This window comes from Capricornis sumatraensis, chromosome 21 (genome assembly GCF_032405125.1).
Source record: "Capricornis sumatraensis isolate serow.1 chromosome 21, serow.2, whole genome shotgun sequence".
NCBI classification, from domain to species: Eukaryota; Metazoa; Chordata; class Mammalia; order Artiodactyla; family Bovidae; genus Capricornis; species Capricornis sumatraensis.
In genome coordinates, this window is record NC_091089.1 from 37,549,997 (window position 1) to 37,568,668 (window position 18,672).

The 18,672-nt window shown below is 39.8% G+C and overlaps 1 protein-coding gene across 3 annotated transcripts in view; it reads right to left on the minus strand.

Moving 5' to 3' along the window:
- The window catches only part of GREB1L (GREB1 like retinoic acid receptor coactivator), a 110,360-nt gene extending 95,759 nt beyond the window's left edge, over positions 1-14,601 (minus strand). For all 3 annotated transcript variants that reach the window (XM_068993569.1, XM_068993568.1, XM_068993567.1), the window contains exons 1-3: positions 14,445-14,601; positions 14,036-14,233; positions 2,092-2,268 (exon numbers count right to left, since the gene is read on the minus strand). In XM_068993569.1, the coding sequence (XP_068849670.1) occupies positions 2,092-2,268; positions 14,036-14,233; positions 14,445-14,601 (532 nt within the window). The remainder of the gene's footprint in view (positions 1-2,091; positions 2,269-14,035; positions 14,234-14,444) is intronic.
- Positions 14,602-18,672: the final 4,071 nt, after the last annotated feature.

The window sequence follows — 18,672 nt, forward strand, 5'->3', positions numbered from 1 at the left end:
TCCAAGAGTGTATTCATAAGTCCAACTTATTCAAAAGCCCAACAGAGTTAACCTAGGTACCCAACTAACACAGTTAGCTATATGGTACTATTCTGTAATAGGTTTATAATACTTTTCACACAAATAATACATGAAAGACAAACACAAAAAATAAAACATTTTCAATCCTACAGTACAGTATCTTGAAAAAGTGCAATAGTACTGTATTGATACTGTACTATTGCACTGTATTATATATAATACGGTATGTATTGCTGGCATACAGGGGCTGGCATCCAGAGAACAGGCAAGAAGAGTTACTGACTAGAGGAGGGAGAAGGGGTGGGAGATGGCAGAGCTGAAGGACTGTCAGCAATAGGAGATGGAGGGCAAGCTGCAATTTCACTCACACCTTACATGACTGGACGTGCACATATACATTCACATCTTTGAAAGGCTGCAACTTGAAGGTTTGTATGTAGTGGCCTTAATATATATGTATACATACACACATGTATACACACAGACACATGCACACACAATGGAAGATTACTCAGTCATAAAAAAGAATGAAATTCTGCCATCTATAAAAACATCGATGACCTTAGAGGGTATTATGCTTAGTGAAATAGGTCAGATAGAAGAAAAAAACTGTATGATGTCATTTATCTGTGAATCCAAAAATAATACAAATGAATGATACAGCAAAACAAAAAGACTCACAGGTATAGAAAACTAGCGCTTATCAGAGGATAAAGGGAAGGAGGGGGTGTGATAGGTGTAAGGGATTAACAGATACAAACTGCTAATATAAAATAGGTAAGCAACATGGATATATATTTCAGCACAGGGAATTATACCCATTATCCTGTAATAATTTTTAATGGAGTACAATCTGTAAAAATACTGAATCACTTGAATCAATGATACTTCATGCCATTCATTTGAAACTAATATTGAAAATGAACTATACTTCAACTTTAAAAATAATAATTAAAAAGTAAATCCACTTTTGTTATTTTCCATGATGTAGAGAAGCTAAATTGTGAAAAAAGAGCCAGATTTAAAGTAACACTAGAAAGTAAAAAAAACTCTGAGATAAAAGTTACACATCAAAAAAAAAAAGTTACACATCTTATATCATAGATATATTCCTATACATCTTGGTTGAATTAATGCTAAATATAAAATGAGAACCACATCAATAAAATATAATTAGAAATAATGGATGGTACAGAATAGGTATCAATAACTTACAAAGTGGATAATCCACAGTTGAATAATTGAGAGTTGATTTTATATCAGGTCCAGATCAATGACTCTAGAGAGAGTAAATCCTATTTTATTTCACAAAATAATTATTTTTGATAAATTGCATGGCATTCTTTAATGCCTGGTTTTAAAAATCTCTTCGTTAAGATGAATATTTTGAGATTAATAAAAAAGTGAAAGTTAACTTGTGAGAAGTTACTAAATGACAGCATATTAAAAAGTAGAGACATTACTTTGCCAACAAAGGTCCATACAGTCAAAGCTGTGCTTTAGTAGTCATGTACAGATGTGAAATTTGGACCATAAAGAAGGCTGATCACCGAAGAATTGATGCTTTTGAACTGTGGTGCTGGAGAATACTCTTGAGAGTCCCTTGGACTGCAAGTAGATCAAACCAGTTGATCCTAATGGAAATCTACCCTGAATATTCATTGGAAAGACTGATGCTCAAGCTGAAGCTCCCATACTTTGGCCATCTGATGCAAAGAGCCAACTCATTAGAAAAGACCCTGATGCTGGGAAAGACTGAAGGAAGGAGGAGAAGAGGATGAGATGGTTGGATGGCATCACTGATTTAATGGACATGAGTTTGAGCAAACTCCAGGAGATGGTCAAGGACAGGGAAGCTTGGCACACTGTAGTCCATGAGGTTGCAAAGAGTTGGACACGACTGAGTGACTCAACAACAACTAAATGAAAAAATGTTTCTTACTTAAACTAAACTATATAATCCGCAGCTAATTCTGTGATTTTTTAAAATTCTGTGATAATTTAAAATAAACTTGTATTTTATTTAATTCCTTTATCTCAGAGGGAACTTTGCAGGTATGAAATACTCACCTAAAAGTGCATTTTTCCCATGATCATCTGGCAGGAATCGCTTGTCTACAGCACACACTAGGATGTGTTCAGGAAGGTTGGGAGACTTGGCCCCCACCAGGAGGAATCCTGCTGGGATGTCAATCTGTTCCATACACAGAGATACCAAACGCAAATCTTTTCCGGCTTGACAAAAACCTAGAAACCAATAGAAAAAAAAAAAAGAAAAAGAAAAAGGACACAGTGGAATGTTTAGAGAGGTTATAACTCCGCATCACCCATCTGGAGAGTAGATCTGCCTGTGGGAATCACTATGAAGGACTAAATTTAAAGTTCATATGCAAAGTGAAAGAAAAGGAAGTCTCTCAGTCGTGTTCGACTCTTTGCGACCCTATGGACTAGCTTACCAGGCTCCTGCATCCGTGGAATTTTCCAGGCAAGGATACTGGAATGGGTTGCCATTTCCTTCTCCAGGATTGAACCTAGGGATTGAACCCCGGTCTCCCGCATTATAGGAAGCCGCTTTACCATCTGAGCCACCAGGGAAGTCTCAAACACACATCTCCCACATGTGCTCTTCTGAGCAGAGCTAAAAAGATACTCATGTTCAGTTGCTTCAGGGTCCAAATCTTTTCAACCCCATGGTCTGTAGCCCACCAGGTTCCTCTGTTCATGGGATTTCCCAGGAAAGATTACTGGAGTGGGTTGCCATTCCCTCCTCCAGGGGATCTTTCCAATCCAGGGATCTAACCGTGTCTCCTACATTGCAGGCAGATTCTTTACTCACTGAGCCATCAGGGAAGCCCAAAAACTTACTAAAAGGAGATATTTCCTTTAGCCAACACTGATGACTTTATATTTTCTGATCCACAGATTAGGAAATGATAAATATATAAGAAACTGACAAACATACATAATTTTATGTGACTATAATACAGTATTCTTTGTTTCAATGCAAATTCACTTCTCTAAGTCAGATTGATCATAGACCAAATGTTTTCTGTTTCACAGAGGAAGAGACTGAAGCTCAGAGTTTAGTGAATCATAAATGAATGGATCAGAACCAGAACTCCAAACTGTTTAGGTTATTTTCACTAGATGAGACATCATAAGAAACAGCAAAACCTTACGTAACTGCTTTGTAACCATGAATTATTACCTTAATTCATTAGTTCATCATTTACTAAGAATGATTTGCAGATTTCCCTGGTGGTCCAGTGGTTAGGAATCTGCCTGCCAACGCAGGGGATGCAGTTTCAATCCCTGGTCTGGCAAAATTCCACATGCCACAGGACAACTAAGCCCACGCACCACAACTACTGAGCCCATGAGCTACAACTATTGAAGCCCACGCATCTAGAGTCTGCTCTCCACAATGAGAGACGCCATTGCAATAAGAAGCCTGCCCAATATAAGGAAGAGCCAGCCCCCTCTCGCCGCACCTAGAGAAAGCCTGCACACAGCAACAAAGACCGAGCACAGACAAAAATAAAGAAATAAAATCAAAATAAAATGATTTTCAACAAGTGCTGTCTTTGGCCTGGGGATAGAGCTGAACAGAATGTGTCATCCTCTAATAACTCACTTGTAGTCAACTGCAAGGATGTATAAGGAACTGGCAATTACAAGACAATATAACAGAGGACAGCTATGCTCTGCTACAAAGCACCAATCTCCACGTCTTCTGGGAAAGGATCCTCCCAACACTCTAGTTATGGGATTCCCCCGGACAGCTGTGATATTCCAGCCTGAGCTGGTGCTGGCACCTGGTCCAAGCTGGGCCACTGGAACATCCCACCTTTCTAGCCATAGTTGGGCACCTGACAGAAAACTGGACAACAGAGGACGGATGGCTAATTCCCAGACACAACCCTGGGGAGGGCGCGATCATCGCCCAAAGCACAGTGGGCCAGAACCATGCCAGGCTCTCCCAGAATCAATGCATATTACGATGTTAACCAAATGCCAACAAAAATAGAATGCCATCAGTGAGTATATGAGAAATAAATTTTTAAAAAAACAACCAAATATGGTATGAAGCTATGCTGCATAGGAATCTACTGTATGGTTTGGATCATTAAACCACAAAAGCAGACAGATAAAATTAGAAAAAAGCCAGGAAATCAAAGGCTAGAATGATAAAGACGGTGGGGTTCAACTATTCCAAGCTTGTAGATCCTCTTTTAAAACTAAAAACTCAAATGTAACATCCCGTGTTCACAATTTGAGAAAAATAATATCAAATGTTATTGCGACTTCTTTAACAATTTGAATGAATTTGTATTTTATTATTCACAATATCATTTGTATTTATTTGAATAATCATTTATATATGGGGTCATATTATTTATTCAGATTACAAACTTTTTTTTTTTTTTTTGCCTATAGATGCATTGAACCCTTTAAAGAATCAGCTGTCTCCACCTCCATTAAGGGACAAAACTCTCAGGTTTGAAAGTTGGGAGTTGATGATATGATATGAAAGGCAGTTAAAATTTATGGAGCACTTAACATAAGCCAGGTGGAGTGTTAAGCACTTCAGAGACTTTCTTATTTACAATAATTCTAGCTAGGTATGACTGTATCCCTTTCATACATGGAGAAATTGAGGCTCAGAGAGGTGAGAGTGTTTGTCCAAGCTTACATAATGAGTCCCATAATGTCCAGTGATGTGAGACATGGAAAGTTTGCTATATAAAAACAGGCATAAAATATATTAGTCAACTTGGAAAAAAAAAAAAAAGGCACTAAGAATAGTTATACTCCAGAGCCAAAACCATGAGGGGTTAACACAAATGTCTTTACCAAATTCTAAAATCCTAACCCTAGGAGGCTAAAATAGAGACCCCCTGGAGGTCAGGTTAAATTAGAACACTGTTGCTGAAGGCACTGGTTCAGTCCCTGGTGGGGGAACTAGGATCCCACATGCTATGCAGCCAAAAAAAAACTCCTAAAAGGAGCAGTAAATTTCTTAATCAAAGGAATTATTAATTCATATATAGACAGGAAATCTATCCCTAGTAGGTAGCACCATTATTACAACTTTCTCCAAAGGGCAAAACATAAACACCTTTGCAAAGGATGTAGATAATTCTGTGATGAGAGGTTTATGATTACTGATTGATGGAAACAGGAGATTTCTGCTTGAGGAGATTTCTCTGTCACTAAGGAGTAGTATTACAAACTCTCTGAACTTACAGTCACTCCATATTAGAAAAAATACATAACTCAGTACCAATCTGCACCAATCTGCATATTATTAAAAAGCAGAGACATCACTTTGCTGACAAAGGTCTGTATACTCAAAGCTATGGTTTTCCAATAGTCATGTACAGATGTGAGAATTGGATTATAAAGAAGGCTGAATGCCAAAGAATCAATACTTCCAAATTGTGGTGCTGGAAAAGACTTTTGAGAGTCACTTGGACAGCAAGGAGATCAAACCAGTCAATCCTAAAGGAAATCAATCCTGAATATTCACTGGAAAAACTGATGCTGAAGCTAAAGCTCCAATACTTTGTCCACCTGATGCAAAGAGCCAACTCTTTGGAAAAGACCCTGATACTGGGAAAGATCGAAGGCAAAAGGAGAAGGGGGTGTCAGAGGACGAGACGATTAGATAGCATCACTGACTCAATGAACATGAATTTGAGCAAATTCCAGGAGACAGTGGAGGACAGGGAAGCCTGGAGTGCTGCAGTCAGAGTCGGACATGACTTAGCGACTGAACAAGAAGACAACTTTTAGAACATCAGAGCTATCTGGAATCTCAAGGTCATCTGATACAGGATTTTCCAAAGGGGAGTTATCAAAGTCCTAGGGATTCATAAAGATTCTCCATGATACTGGAGAACTATACATGAAACTAAAATAGATAACATTACCAATTTCTAAAACCTAATAATTATTCTAATAGTCTACCTTTAAAGTAAAATGTTCTAAGGACATTCTATACTATACATGTAGGGATAGTGGAAATCAGATGAGCGAACTCAGTACTCACTTGATTGAAGCCCATATCAATGTGTGGTTTTGATTATCCCACATTTTAAGATTGATTTTTATTATCAGTCACATGTATTGATATGTTGCTTAATATATACCCATAATAAGCTAGTGGTTAATAATGGGAAGCTTAGGGAACATAGATTGTGTTTGATGGACACAGTCATTTTACAAATGTGCCTAAGTTACTCTTTGCTAGATATGAAAGTTAGAGTCAACCTCATCCTCACTTATCAAATTACATAAAATACACTTCTAGGGCACCAAAAAAAAAAAGCAATGTTAAGGTAAAATTTTAGTGATTATAATACAATTCGGGGCTTCCCCAGTAGCTCAGTGGTAAAGAATCCCTCTGCCAATGCAGGAGATACGGGTTCAATCCCTCGGTCGAGAAGATCCCCTGGAGAAGGAAATGGCAACCCACTTCAGTACTCTTGCCTGGGAAATCCCATGGACAGAGGAGCCCGGCAGGCTACAGTCCCTGGGGTTGCAAAGAGTCAGACAAGACTTGGTAACTAAACAACGACAACAATCCAGTTTGGCTTTTTGTGTAAGAAGGAAAAGCCTACTTCTTTCAGCAGCATATTATTTGCAGACAAATTCTGCAAAGAGCAGTCTGAAACTCTTTCCTCACATGGAGCAAAAATTATAAAAATAAATTAGAACACCCTGCTGGGTTAACTGGTAAAGAATCCGCCTGCAATGCAGGAGACCCTGGTTCGATTCCTGGGTCAGGAAGATCCTCTGGAGAAGGGATAGACAGCCCACTCCATCTATGCTTGGGCTTCCCTGGTGGCTCAGATGGTAAAGAATCTGCCCACAATGCAGGAGACCTGGGTTCAATCCCTGAGTTGGGAAGATCCCCTGAAGAAGGGAATGGCTACCCACTCCAGTATTCTGGCCTGGAGAATCCCATGGACAGATGAGCCTGGCAGGCTACAGTCTATGGGGTCCCAAAGAGTTGGACATGACTGAGCGAATTTCACTTTTAATCCTAAAATGTAAAAGTTCCAAAGTTTGGGGAATACAAGTGGATCTGGCCTTTTTTTGATGCTGGGAAACATATAAATACACTTGGCTCCCGTCCTCTGCCACTCCTCCTACCTGGGGGAAAAAGGGTTAACATTTTATTCTTGAATTTGTCAACAAAATATGCTTTTCCTTACACAACCAGTTTAAAGTAAATTAAACAGTAATTGCTACATGCTCAGTCATATCCAACTATTTATAAACCCATGGACTATAGCCCACCAGGCTCCTCTGTCCATAGAATTTTCCAGGCAAGGATAGTGGAGCACGATGCCATTTCCTCCTCCAGGGAGATCTTTCCAACCCAGGAATCAAACACACATCTCCTGTGTCTTATGCACTGCAGGTGGATTCTTTACCTGCTGACCCATCAGGAAAGCCCTAAACAGCAACTAAAGGATAAAATGTAGGCAATTTTTTCTCATGTGTGAATAATATCACAGAGTAATTAGTATATTGATCTAAAATGAGTATATTCTACTTAAAATTGATTCTTTATCACATGCCATGCAGTGACAGAATTAGTTTTTAAATTCCTAAGGGGTCCAAAAATTATGTACTATTATAGGAGATTTGTGAGTCAAAGATTGGGTAACACTAATCTATCCCTATCTCTAGTTTGTAGACAAGGAAACCGGGACCCATTAAGGTTAAGAAAACAATCCAAGGTCAAATTCCCAGCAACCCAAGAAGTTGGGACCCAGGTCTCTTGACTCCAGGTTAGAGAGTTAATGTCACTGTGACCACAGACTAAAGGTTACTCTGACCACAAGAGCGTCCCTGGTCTGACGTAGGACACTCTCCTATGGCTTCTCCATTGCCTATCTTTGCTGAGTCTCATCACCTAGCTTTCTAGGCTGAATCCTTGGGGGCACTTGTCAGAGCAGTCCCTGCCAGCCATGGGCTCTGTCAGCATCCACCTATCTCACACCTACTGAAAGTGAATGTGTAGCTCAGTCGTGTCCAACTCTTTGGGACACCATGGACTGTAGCCCACTAGCCTCTTCTCTCCACGGGAATTCTCCAGGTAAGAATACTGGAGTGGGTAGCCATTCCCCTTTCCAGGGAATCTTCCCCACTCAGGGATCAATCCAGGGGTCTCCCACATTGCAGGCAGATTCTTTACTGTCTGAGCCACCAGGGAAGCCGCAGTGAATCCTCAAAAGTTTTGCAAGTCACAAAGGTGCCCCTTTCTAATGAGCTTTCTCAAAGCAATACATTGCAGCCAAAGGGAGATTAAGGGAGGAAAGTACAATTTTAGTTTGGGGCTAAACAGGAATAGCAGAGAAGGCAATGGCACCCCATTCTAGTACTATTGCCTGGAAAATCCCATGGGCGGAGGAGCCTGGTAGGCTGCAGTCCATGGGGTCGCTAAGAGTCGGACACGACTGAGCAACTTCACTTCCACTTTTCACTTTCATGCATTGGAGAAGGAAATGGCAACCCGCTCTAGCGTTCTTGCCTGGAGAATCCCAGGGACGGTGGAGCCTGATGGGCTGCTGTCTATGGAGTTGCACAGAGTCAGACACGACTGAAGCGACTTAGCAGCAGCAGCAGCAAACAGGAATAGAGTAGAGAAGACACAGTTTGTGTGCAAAATATCTGAAGAAAGCAGGATTTGCTCAGGAAGAAAGATGATTTCAACGTGATGTCTGTGATATAAGGAAAACTACACAGTCCACTCAAAGTAAGAAGCACTAACAGCTTTCAGCACTTTAGCCTTTAAAGGTTTTCCCATTTATGATATGAGGACACCTAGAGGTGAAAACTTATAATCATTAAACAATGACTGGATTCTAGGAGAAAAATTTTTCTCATAGGAGGAAGCAAACCTCTTCCTTTAATTTTTTTTTTTTTTTCAAAAAGTGCCTGTGGGTTTCCTTGGTGGTCCAGTGGTTAAGAAGCTACTTTGCATTGCAGGGGACACCAGTTTGATCCCTGGTCAGGGAAGATCCCACATGCCAAGGGGCAACTAAGCCTGTGAGCCACAATCGCTGAGCCCTCGCCTCCTAGAGTCCGTGATCCACAACAAGAGAAGTCACAGCAATGAGAAGTCACAGCAATGAGAACCCCATGCACCACAACTAGAGAGTAGCCCTGCACACCACAATAAAGTCCACATGAAGCAACAAGGACTCAGCACAGCCAAAACTTTAAAATAATGAATAAAAATTTTAAAAAACTGCTTGTTACAGTGAGAAGAGAAATTTTCCTCTTTTGTGTTAAAAAAAAAAACAACTCATAATGATGGCAGCATATAAAAGGGGCACAAGAACCAACTGAAATTGCTACCAAGGGCTAAAACTGGAAAAAGTTAAACAAGATAATAAAATAGTATTGGATTATAACCCCCAAATAAAATAAATATTCATGAATGAATATAAACAAAGGACTGTGTAAATTAATAAATGAGGGAAAAGAGACAAACTTCCACGCAGTAGAATTCCAAATAATTTATGTAGCTACTCTGCCCTCAAGGATGTGCAGCCTTACTCCCCATTCCTTAAAAAGCGTAGGCTGAGTGTAAGCACTTTCTTTGACAGTATGAAGGGGGAGTGCAGCAGGGATGGGATACTCATGGGGAATGGAGATAACACTATCTCAGCCAGGTGATTAAGGTCAACATCACCACCCATAAATCATCTGAAAGTATGTGCCCTTGATACAGTAAGATGAAAATGACACTTTATCTCTGTGATCGTTCTTCACTAAACCCATATATAACCCCAGTCTCATCAGGAGAAAAACATCAAATTCCAACAGAAGGTCTAGAATACACCTGATCTATAATCTCTGAAACTATCAGGATCATCAAAAACAAAGGAAGTCTGAGGAACTGTCACAGCCAAGAGGAGCCTAAGGAGAAACAACAGCTACATCTAATGTATTAATAGTACCTCAGACCGGTTCTATTGATCAATCTAGACAGCAAATTAAAAAGCAGAGACGTTACTTTGCCAACAAAGGTCCGTTTAGTCAAAGCTATGGTTTTTCCAGTAGTCATGTATGGATGTGAGAGTTGGCCATAAAGAAAGCTGAGTGCCAAAGAATTGATAGTTTAGAACTGTGGTGTTGGAGAAGATTCTTGAGAGTCCCTTGGACTGCAAAGAGATCCAACCAGTCCATCCTACAGGAAATCAGTCCTGAATGTTCATTAGAAGGACTGATGCTGAAGCTGAAACTCCAATACTTTGGCCACCTGATGTGAAGAACTGACTTATGTGAAAAGACCCTGATGCTGGGAAAGACTGACGGCAAGAGGGAGGAAAAGGAGACAACAGAGGATAAGATGGTTGAATGGCATCACTGACTCGATGGACATGAGTTTGAGTAAATTCCAGGAGTTGGTGATGGACAGGGAGGCCTGGTGTGCTGCAGTCCAAGGGGTCGAAAAGAGTGGGACACAACTGAGCAACTGAACTAAACTGAAGACCAGTTCTGGATATTCCCTGGCGGCTCAAACAATAAAGAGCCTGCATGTAATACAGGAGAAGGCAATGGCAACCCACTCCAGTACTCTTGCCTGGAAAATCCCATGGACGGAGAAGCCTGGTGGGCTGCAGTCCATGGGGTCGCTGGGAGTCGGACACGACTGAGCGACTTCACTTTCCCTTTTCACTTTCATGCACTGGAGAAGGAAATGGCAACCCACTCCAGTGTTCTTGCCTAGAGAATCCCAGGGACGGGGGAGCCTGGTGGGCTGCTGTCTATGGGGTCACACAGAGTTGGACACAACTGAAGTGACTTAGCAGCTGTAATACAGGAGACCAGGGTTCGATCCCTGGGTTGGGAAGAGCCCCTGGAGAAAGAAATGGCTCCCTAGTCTTTTTGCCTGAAGAATCCCATGGACAGAGGAGCCTTGCAAGCAACGGTCCAGAGGGTTGCAAAGAGTCAGACATGACTGAGCGAACACTTTCAGATGGGTTCTGGAATAGAAAGAGGACAACAGGTAGAAACTAAAGAATCCAAATAAACTATGGACTTTAGTCAGCACTAAAATTACTAATAATGTAACATGTTCACAATAGGGCAAACTGTGGGGACATACAGAAACTGTACTGTTTTCTCAATTTTTCTGTAAATCTAAAACTGTCCTTAAAAAAAATTAAGTCTAATAAGGAACAGATCTGTGGTTGCCAAGGAGCAGAGGAGTAACGTTGGGAGCTGGAGTTAGCAGGTGCAAACTAGCATGTAGAGAATGGATAAACAACATCCTACTGTATAGCACAGGAAACTATATTCAATATCCTGCGATACATCATAACGGAAAAGAATACAAAAAAGAATGTGTTTATATGTATAACTGAACCACTTTGCTATACAACAGAAAGTAACACAACATTGTAAATGAACTAAATTTTTTTTAAGTTCATTTTTTAAATGTCCTACTTTGTCTTTTTGCCTTTCAGTTAATCACCAACACAAGACTATAGGCAATTTAATTAAGAGGAAATAGGTGAGGAAATGAAGGCAAGGGTGAGTCCAGGGAGAGAGTCAGGAAGAAAGAAATCAATCCAAAGCCAGAAAAGATTTCAAAATCAAAGAAAAGTTCCTCAGTTTACTTCATAGTTACTTTGAGAAGACGCTCACAAGAGTCTGGACTGTTTCCTACAAATCTTCATTCTTGGGACTCAGATCAGCTAATTATATACAAAATATATCATCAGGGACCTCCAATTAAGAAAAATATATACTATGCAAAGGAAAATATTTAATTTAGCTTTTTTAAAAAGAGATTGAAAATAAGCTCTGTGCATCTGTACAGAAGTAGCTAAAGAATCTACGAAATCTGATTCTATTTAAGACTTATAGGATCTAAATATCTGGAATAGCAGATAGCTCTATTTCTTCACTATTTGAAATATGTCAGAATATTAATATAATAAATATTGTTCAGTCACTCAGTCGTGTTCAACTCTTTGTGACCCCATGAACTGCAGCACCCCAGGCTTCCCTGTCCTTTGCCATCTCCCAGAGTTTGCTCAAATTCATATCCACTGAGTCGGTGATGCCATCCAACCATCTCGTCCTCATTAAATCTCAATTAAAACGTCAAATAAAATGGAGAAACCTTAATACTCCCCTCTAGGGTAATTTTAAATTTCATCTGGACTAATCTTGAAAAAAAGATAGGATTTTTCTTTTAGAAGCCACTAGATGATCTGGGGGGAAATACTCTAAGGATGGTGTAAGCCTGATTACTGTACACAAGGAAAGAAAGATATGGAATGGGGCACAAAAATAACAATTTCTTGGACACACTTGCCCCTAAATAATTTCATTTTCTAAAAGTAATACTGACATGTTGCCTTAAAACCAAGACTCTTGCAGCAAATGATTTTAATTTTAAAGGAGTCCTAGTACAGAGCACTTCTTTGCAAACCTCATCTGCATTTTCCTTAAGAAAACAGCCAAGGTTTTCACTTCACAGAACCAGGATTTGCATTCTCCAATTACCTCCAACTTGAAGGTTACAGAGTAATCTAAGTGGGGGAGGGGAAAGTTTACTGAAACAGCTGTAAACACAAACTCAAGTAATCAAAGCCGTATTTGGAGGCTTAAAATTTGGTGGCCCTTTACCCCTTTAGACAATCAACTGCTTCCCAGTGGGGTAGAAACCTACCAATAATTTACATAAGAAATTAGCAGCCAAAATTTACATCTGAATGGCAAACCCCAGAAGCCCATCAGGTGTTAAGTATCTGCTTATCTAAATTGCCTCTAAAAATAGCTTTACCTTCCTGTGAGTCTTAGGTAAATAGAAGATTTCCCAAGAAGGGAAGCTGGTCTGCTGACACAAACCCAGGTACTATATTGCCCTATTCCACTGTCAAAATCATTAGGAAAATGTCAGGGCTGTTCTGCCTTTGAGTGAGAGGACTCTTAGAACTGCCTTAGAATGAACCACACTGAAAGAGCTGTGGACCAGCTATAAACTATCAAGAGTGTGTGCTCAGCCATGTCCGAACTCTACAGCCCCATGGACTGTAGCCCACCAGGTACTCTGTCCAGGGAATTTTCCAGTCAAGAATATTGACTGGTTGCCATTTCCTTCTCAAGGGGGTCTTCCCCACCCAGGGGTCAAACCCACATCTCTTGCGTCTCCTGCATTGGCAGGTGGATTCTTTACCATGACCAGATTATGAACTAATTAGAAATCAGGCTGGAATAGCCAGGAAGCAGGACCATATACCATTAATGGAGGGAAGAGAGTATAATTTGTTATGTGATCGAAAACATGAAATACTGAAAATGTTTAAGTAGGATTTTCTTTTTTTAAAGTGTGGTTAAAAGCCTTTGTAGAAGAGGAGGCTGACAAGATAAATAAAATGGGATGATAAAAACATGTTCATTTTAATCTTCTATTGATAACAATATACTGGATGAATGTTCAAAATACATGGAAAAGGTATATATTAAAACACATGATATCTCTGTTGTTGTTTTAAGAGTGGAACAGAAAGAAGTAGAGACATCACTTTCGAGCAGCATTCTTGCAGAAGTTCGTGAGGCACTGAAAAAGTTCTGAGCTGGGTCTAGGCTTGTCTTTGCCACATACCATGTCAGAGAAGTCATTCAATGGCTCTGTCTCTCGGTCTCCTGATCTATAAGATGGGGTGATAGTGCTTGTCTTTCTTAATAGACACCTGCTATGAAGTCACAGGAAACGGCAACCCACTCCAGTATTCTTGCCTGGAGAATCCCATGGACAGAGAAGCTTGGTGGGCTACAGTCCATGGGATCACAAAGAGTCGGACACGACTGTGCGACTTCACTCACTCACGAAGTCACAGGCAACAATGTGAGTGAAAGCATGATTACTCCTCATTCCTTTCTATAATTACTGGTTTCCAGCCTTAAGCAGCCAATTAATGATTAGAAACTAGCCAGACAATATTAGAGGAACTGAAAAATAAAAGAGGAAACCCACCATCTGTAGTGCAAGACCCTTCAGGGGCAGGTTTCTGTGAATAGGGAATTGGTGGGCTATTTGAATCTGACATATCTTCATCATCTTCGTCATCTTCCATTTCATTTACTGTGAGGTTGTTAGAAAAATCCAGGCTTCCATTTTGGGTGTATCGGTGTACCAAGTCTTTATCCAGATCCTCCACCTTGGGTTTTACCTCTGGGAAAGCAAATAAATCATAGCTAATTTAATTAAAAAGATGCATATGGGGAGATAGCCAAAAGAAAAATTCATAGTTCTGAAAAGATATCTGAGGACAGGAAGACAGGCATTGGCTAACATTTAACCCACATATTTCAGAGATCCCCAGATCTAGAATTCCCACTTCTTTTAAAAGGCATGTAGAAATGTGTGGGATTGAGAAACTTACCTGCAGAGGAGAAAGGATGCTGGTCAGGATCCAGGTACAGCTGGGAAAAAATTGGTCGTGGTACCACACTACTACATCTCAGAGAGGCTTCAATGGAGTTGTGGAGAGCTTCTTCAAATCGAGCAGATTTCAGTTGCCCAGCATATGAATTCCCCATGGTCTATACCACCCCCCCGAAAGAAAAAGAAAAAGGAGAAAGTTGACATTAGTAGAGGGTTATATGTATGCAAAGTACACATAGAGCTGATATAAACTATACCCACATATCCTGTTACAATAGAAACTATATGAACTACACATTTCTTGAGATAACTTATCAATTTATCTATTCTATCACTTTTGCTTCTTGTCTTCAGAGTCCAAAGGGGCTTTCAAAAAGTCCCTTTAAGGGATCATGTGTCTAAGGATCAAACCACAATAAGTGCTTTAAGCGAAGTTTCTCCAACTAGTAAATCAAGATTGACCTGTCAATCATGAAGCCCAGCACAGTGACAAGGGGGCCACACCTTCTCCTTAAACTGGTGAGTGGTAGACTGCCATAACCCAAAGGAACACTATCAGTGGTTTCAGAGGAAATATCAAATTACTTCTCTCTCTACTAAGATTTTATTACCCTAGGAGGATTCTTCTCTGAAAAAGAAAAAAAAAAAATGAAAGCTTTGTGATAATATATTTAATTGGTGAATTCCTAAAAGCAAGATTTGAGCCTTTTAAAATTCAAAGAACTCATTCATGTATTATTAGTATTTATTTGAAAAACAATGCTGTTTCTTTTGCTTAGTTTGAATCACAGTCTTATTTGGGACCTCAGAAAAGCATGGAATAAGAAGTTTTGATGCAATCGCCTTTACTTCTCATCAATAGTTACAAAAATTTCCATATATCTTAATAATAACTAAATTTATTGGGTGCTAATGCTAATGATTGGTCAAGGACCCCAAGACCTTTTCTGGGTTCCATGATGTCAAAAGTCTTTTCAAACTATTATTAGGATATTATTTGCCTTTTTCATTCTCATTCTCTCAAACATTTACAGTGGAACTTTCTAGAGGCTATTTCATGAGTGACACCACAACAGATTGAAGGCAGAAGATGACAGACTACTCTTTCTACTAACTTTTTTTGGGGGAAATACATTTATTTTCCATGTATAATGGGTTTATTGTTAACTTTTAAAATTATTAAGTATTTTGAAATTTTCTTAGTTTTAATTTCTAATAAATATAATACACGTAAACAAAATTCAATTGTTTTTAAGAGTGTAAAGAGGTAATGAGATGAAAAGTCTGGAAAATGTTGGGCTAGAGAATATACCAGGTACTTCCTAAAAATTATTTTATTTAATCCTCAGTATTCCAGTGGTCATGTATGAATGTGAGAGTTGGACTGTGAAGAAAGCTGACCGTTGAAGAATTGATGCTTTTGAACTGTGGTGTTGGAGAAAACTCTTGAGAGTCCCTTGGACTGCAAGGAGATCCAACCAGTCCATTCTGAAGGAGATCAGCACTGGGATTTCTTTGGAGGGAATGATGCTGAAGCTGAAACTCCAGTACTTTGGCCACCTCAAGCGAAGAGTTGACTCACTGGAAAAGACTCAGATGCTGGGAGGGATTGGGGACAGGAGGAGAAGGGGATGACAGAGGATGAGATGGCTGGATGGCATCACTGACGCGATGGACGCGAGTCTGAGTGAACTCCGGGAGTTGGTGATGGACAGGGAGGCCTGGCGTGCTGCGATTCATGGGGTCACAAAGAGTCGGACATGACTGAGCAACTGAACTGAACTGAACTGAACTGATTCTGAAGTAAGGCTTCCCAGGTGATGCTTGTGGTAAAGAATCCATCCACAAATGCAGGAGACGCAAGATATGTGCATTTGATCCCTGGGTTGGGAAGCTTCACTAGAGGAGGAAAGCGCAATGCACTCCAGTATTCTTGCCTGGGAAATCCCATGGACAGAGGAGCTTGGTGGGGCTAGAGTTCATGGGATAGCAAAGAGTTGGACATGACTGAGCAATTAAGCACACACATATATATCAAATAATTATACTGTATACCTAAAACTAATGCAATGTTATATATCAACTATATCTCAGTAAAACTGGAAAAAATAAATTACTAGGCTTTTCTTATGATAAGTACATGTGCCAAAGTATACATATAATACTCGAAGTTGTAAGTTGAAGAAAATCAACAAAGCCTCTCAAGTGAAATTTTCCTGAAATACCAAGGGTTTTTTTAAGGTTTCAGGAGTAGTATTATGATATTCTTAAAGAATTAAGTTTACAGATTTTAGAATTAAAACATGAAATTTTAATTTTAATTTCATGTTTTCTATCTTCTGCAACAATTTGAAGATAGGATTCAAACAGGAAGTACTAAAATATATGAATCAGGTAATCAAAAACCAAGGTTTTGTTCAAACTTGTAAAACCCTACTGGAACAAGTATAAACATTCAATTTTTCTACAGCAATTTATTTTTTCACCAGAACCACACACAATCAAAACAGAGCGGAGGTTGGTAGAGAAATACACCATGTCACTAATATATGCGTCTAAGTCAAAATCCAATGGCCATCTGACCTTTCTTCCTCCCTGAAGGGAGAAAAATATGAGGAACTAGCATGGGTACTCATGGGATTTCTTACCGCGGAAAACAATAGAATAACTTCAAAGGTGGACCTTTAGCCTTTCTCCAGAGCACCAAATGCCTGAAAATCTTGCCTCTTCTTAATCTGTTACCGGCTCAACAAGTTATCTTCCTTTCATCACTGAAAACCTACATTCTCCAAGGGACCTTTTTAGTTGAATAAAGAAGTACTCAACTATACATGGAAGATAACATAATCTTAATCCCTTCAATTTATACATAGTTTAAGGAGTAATATGCTAGATATGGCAAATAAATATTGTGCTGGTTAAACTATTAAATCAATATAAACAGGGGTGATCCAGTTTCACCATCATAGAAGATACGCAGAATATAGGAGCATAACCCTGGGAAATCCTCCGATGAAGACAACAGTAAGTTCTCATGGAACAGCCTTGGGAGAGCAAAAAGAAGGGGCTGACTATTCCAGATGAAAACATAACCAGGCAGTTTTAAAAATGATAATTTATAAGGTGAAGAATGACAAAACTGACCCCAAACTTCTTTGGTGCTGAGTGTCAAGTTCTTCATTGACAGTTCAGTTCTACCCAAAGAAGGGCAGAGGTCAAAAGAAGAATTTTTAATGCAAGGTACTCTTAATATCTTGGAGAAAAAAATGGCAACCCACTCCAGTATTCTTGTCTGGAAAATCCCATGGACAGAGGAGCCTGGTGGGCTAGAGTTCATGGGGTTGTAAAGACTCAGACACGACTGAGCAAATTTGCATTCTTAATATCATATGCTGTACATAATATTTGGGGTCACTGAAATCACTGGCCTTATCCACCTAGACTACTAAATCTCTTCCTCTGAATCTCAAAGAGCCCCCAGGCATAACATCCCACTGAAAGTGAAGAAATTGTTGTCATTTCAGTTATGTCTGACTCTGTGACCCCATGGACTGTAGCCCACCAGGCTCCTCTGTTCATAGAATTCCCCAGGCAAGAATACTAGAGTGGGTAGCCATTCCCTTCTCCAGGGGATCGTCCCAACCCAGGGATCCAACATGGGTCTCCCACACTGCAGGCAGATTCTTTACTGAGACATCAGGGAAGCCCAACATCCCACTGAAAGTCAGTGTAAATAAATCTAACTTCAGGTCAGAAAATGGAGAAATACTTTTTAGAATCAGTTGTTAAATGAAATACAAGAAGGACAGACTGTGACTTCCGTACAAAGGCACATATTTTATGTCTCTGGCTGTCACTGGCTGTGAGACTGCACTATATTGCTTTCCCATGTTTCCTTTTATTGTTGTGAAATTACACAGGGAAAACTATATTAATTGTCTTGGCATAGCACCACAGGCCTCTGAGATGCGAACAGGCACTCTTGGGGTAATCTCTAAAAAGGATATGGTACCCTATATGAGCTCTTTCAGCACCATAATTAATTGCTGAAAATGCAAGTGGGATCAAGCGCAAACCATCAGGACAGTGTAGTTTGGTGTCTTTCTACTCTTCCTTTACCCCTTCTCTACAGAAGGACAGGGGCTTCCCATGTCCAAAAGTGGTAAAGAATCTGCCTGCCAATTAGGAGACACAGGTTCAATCCCTGGGTTGGGAAGATCCCCTGG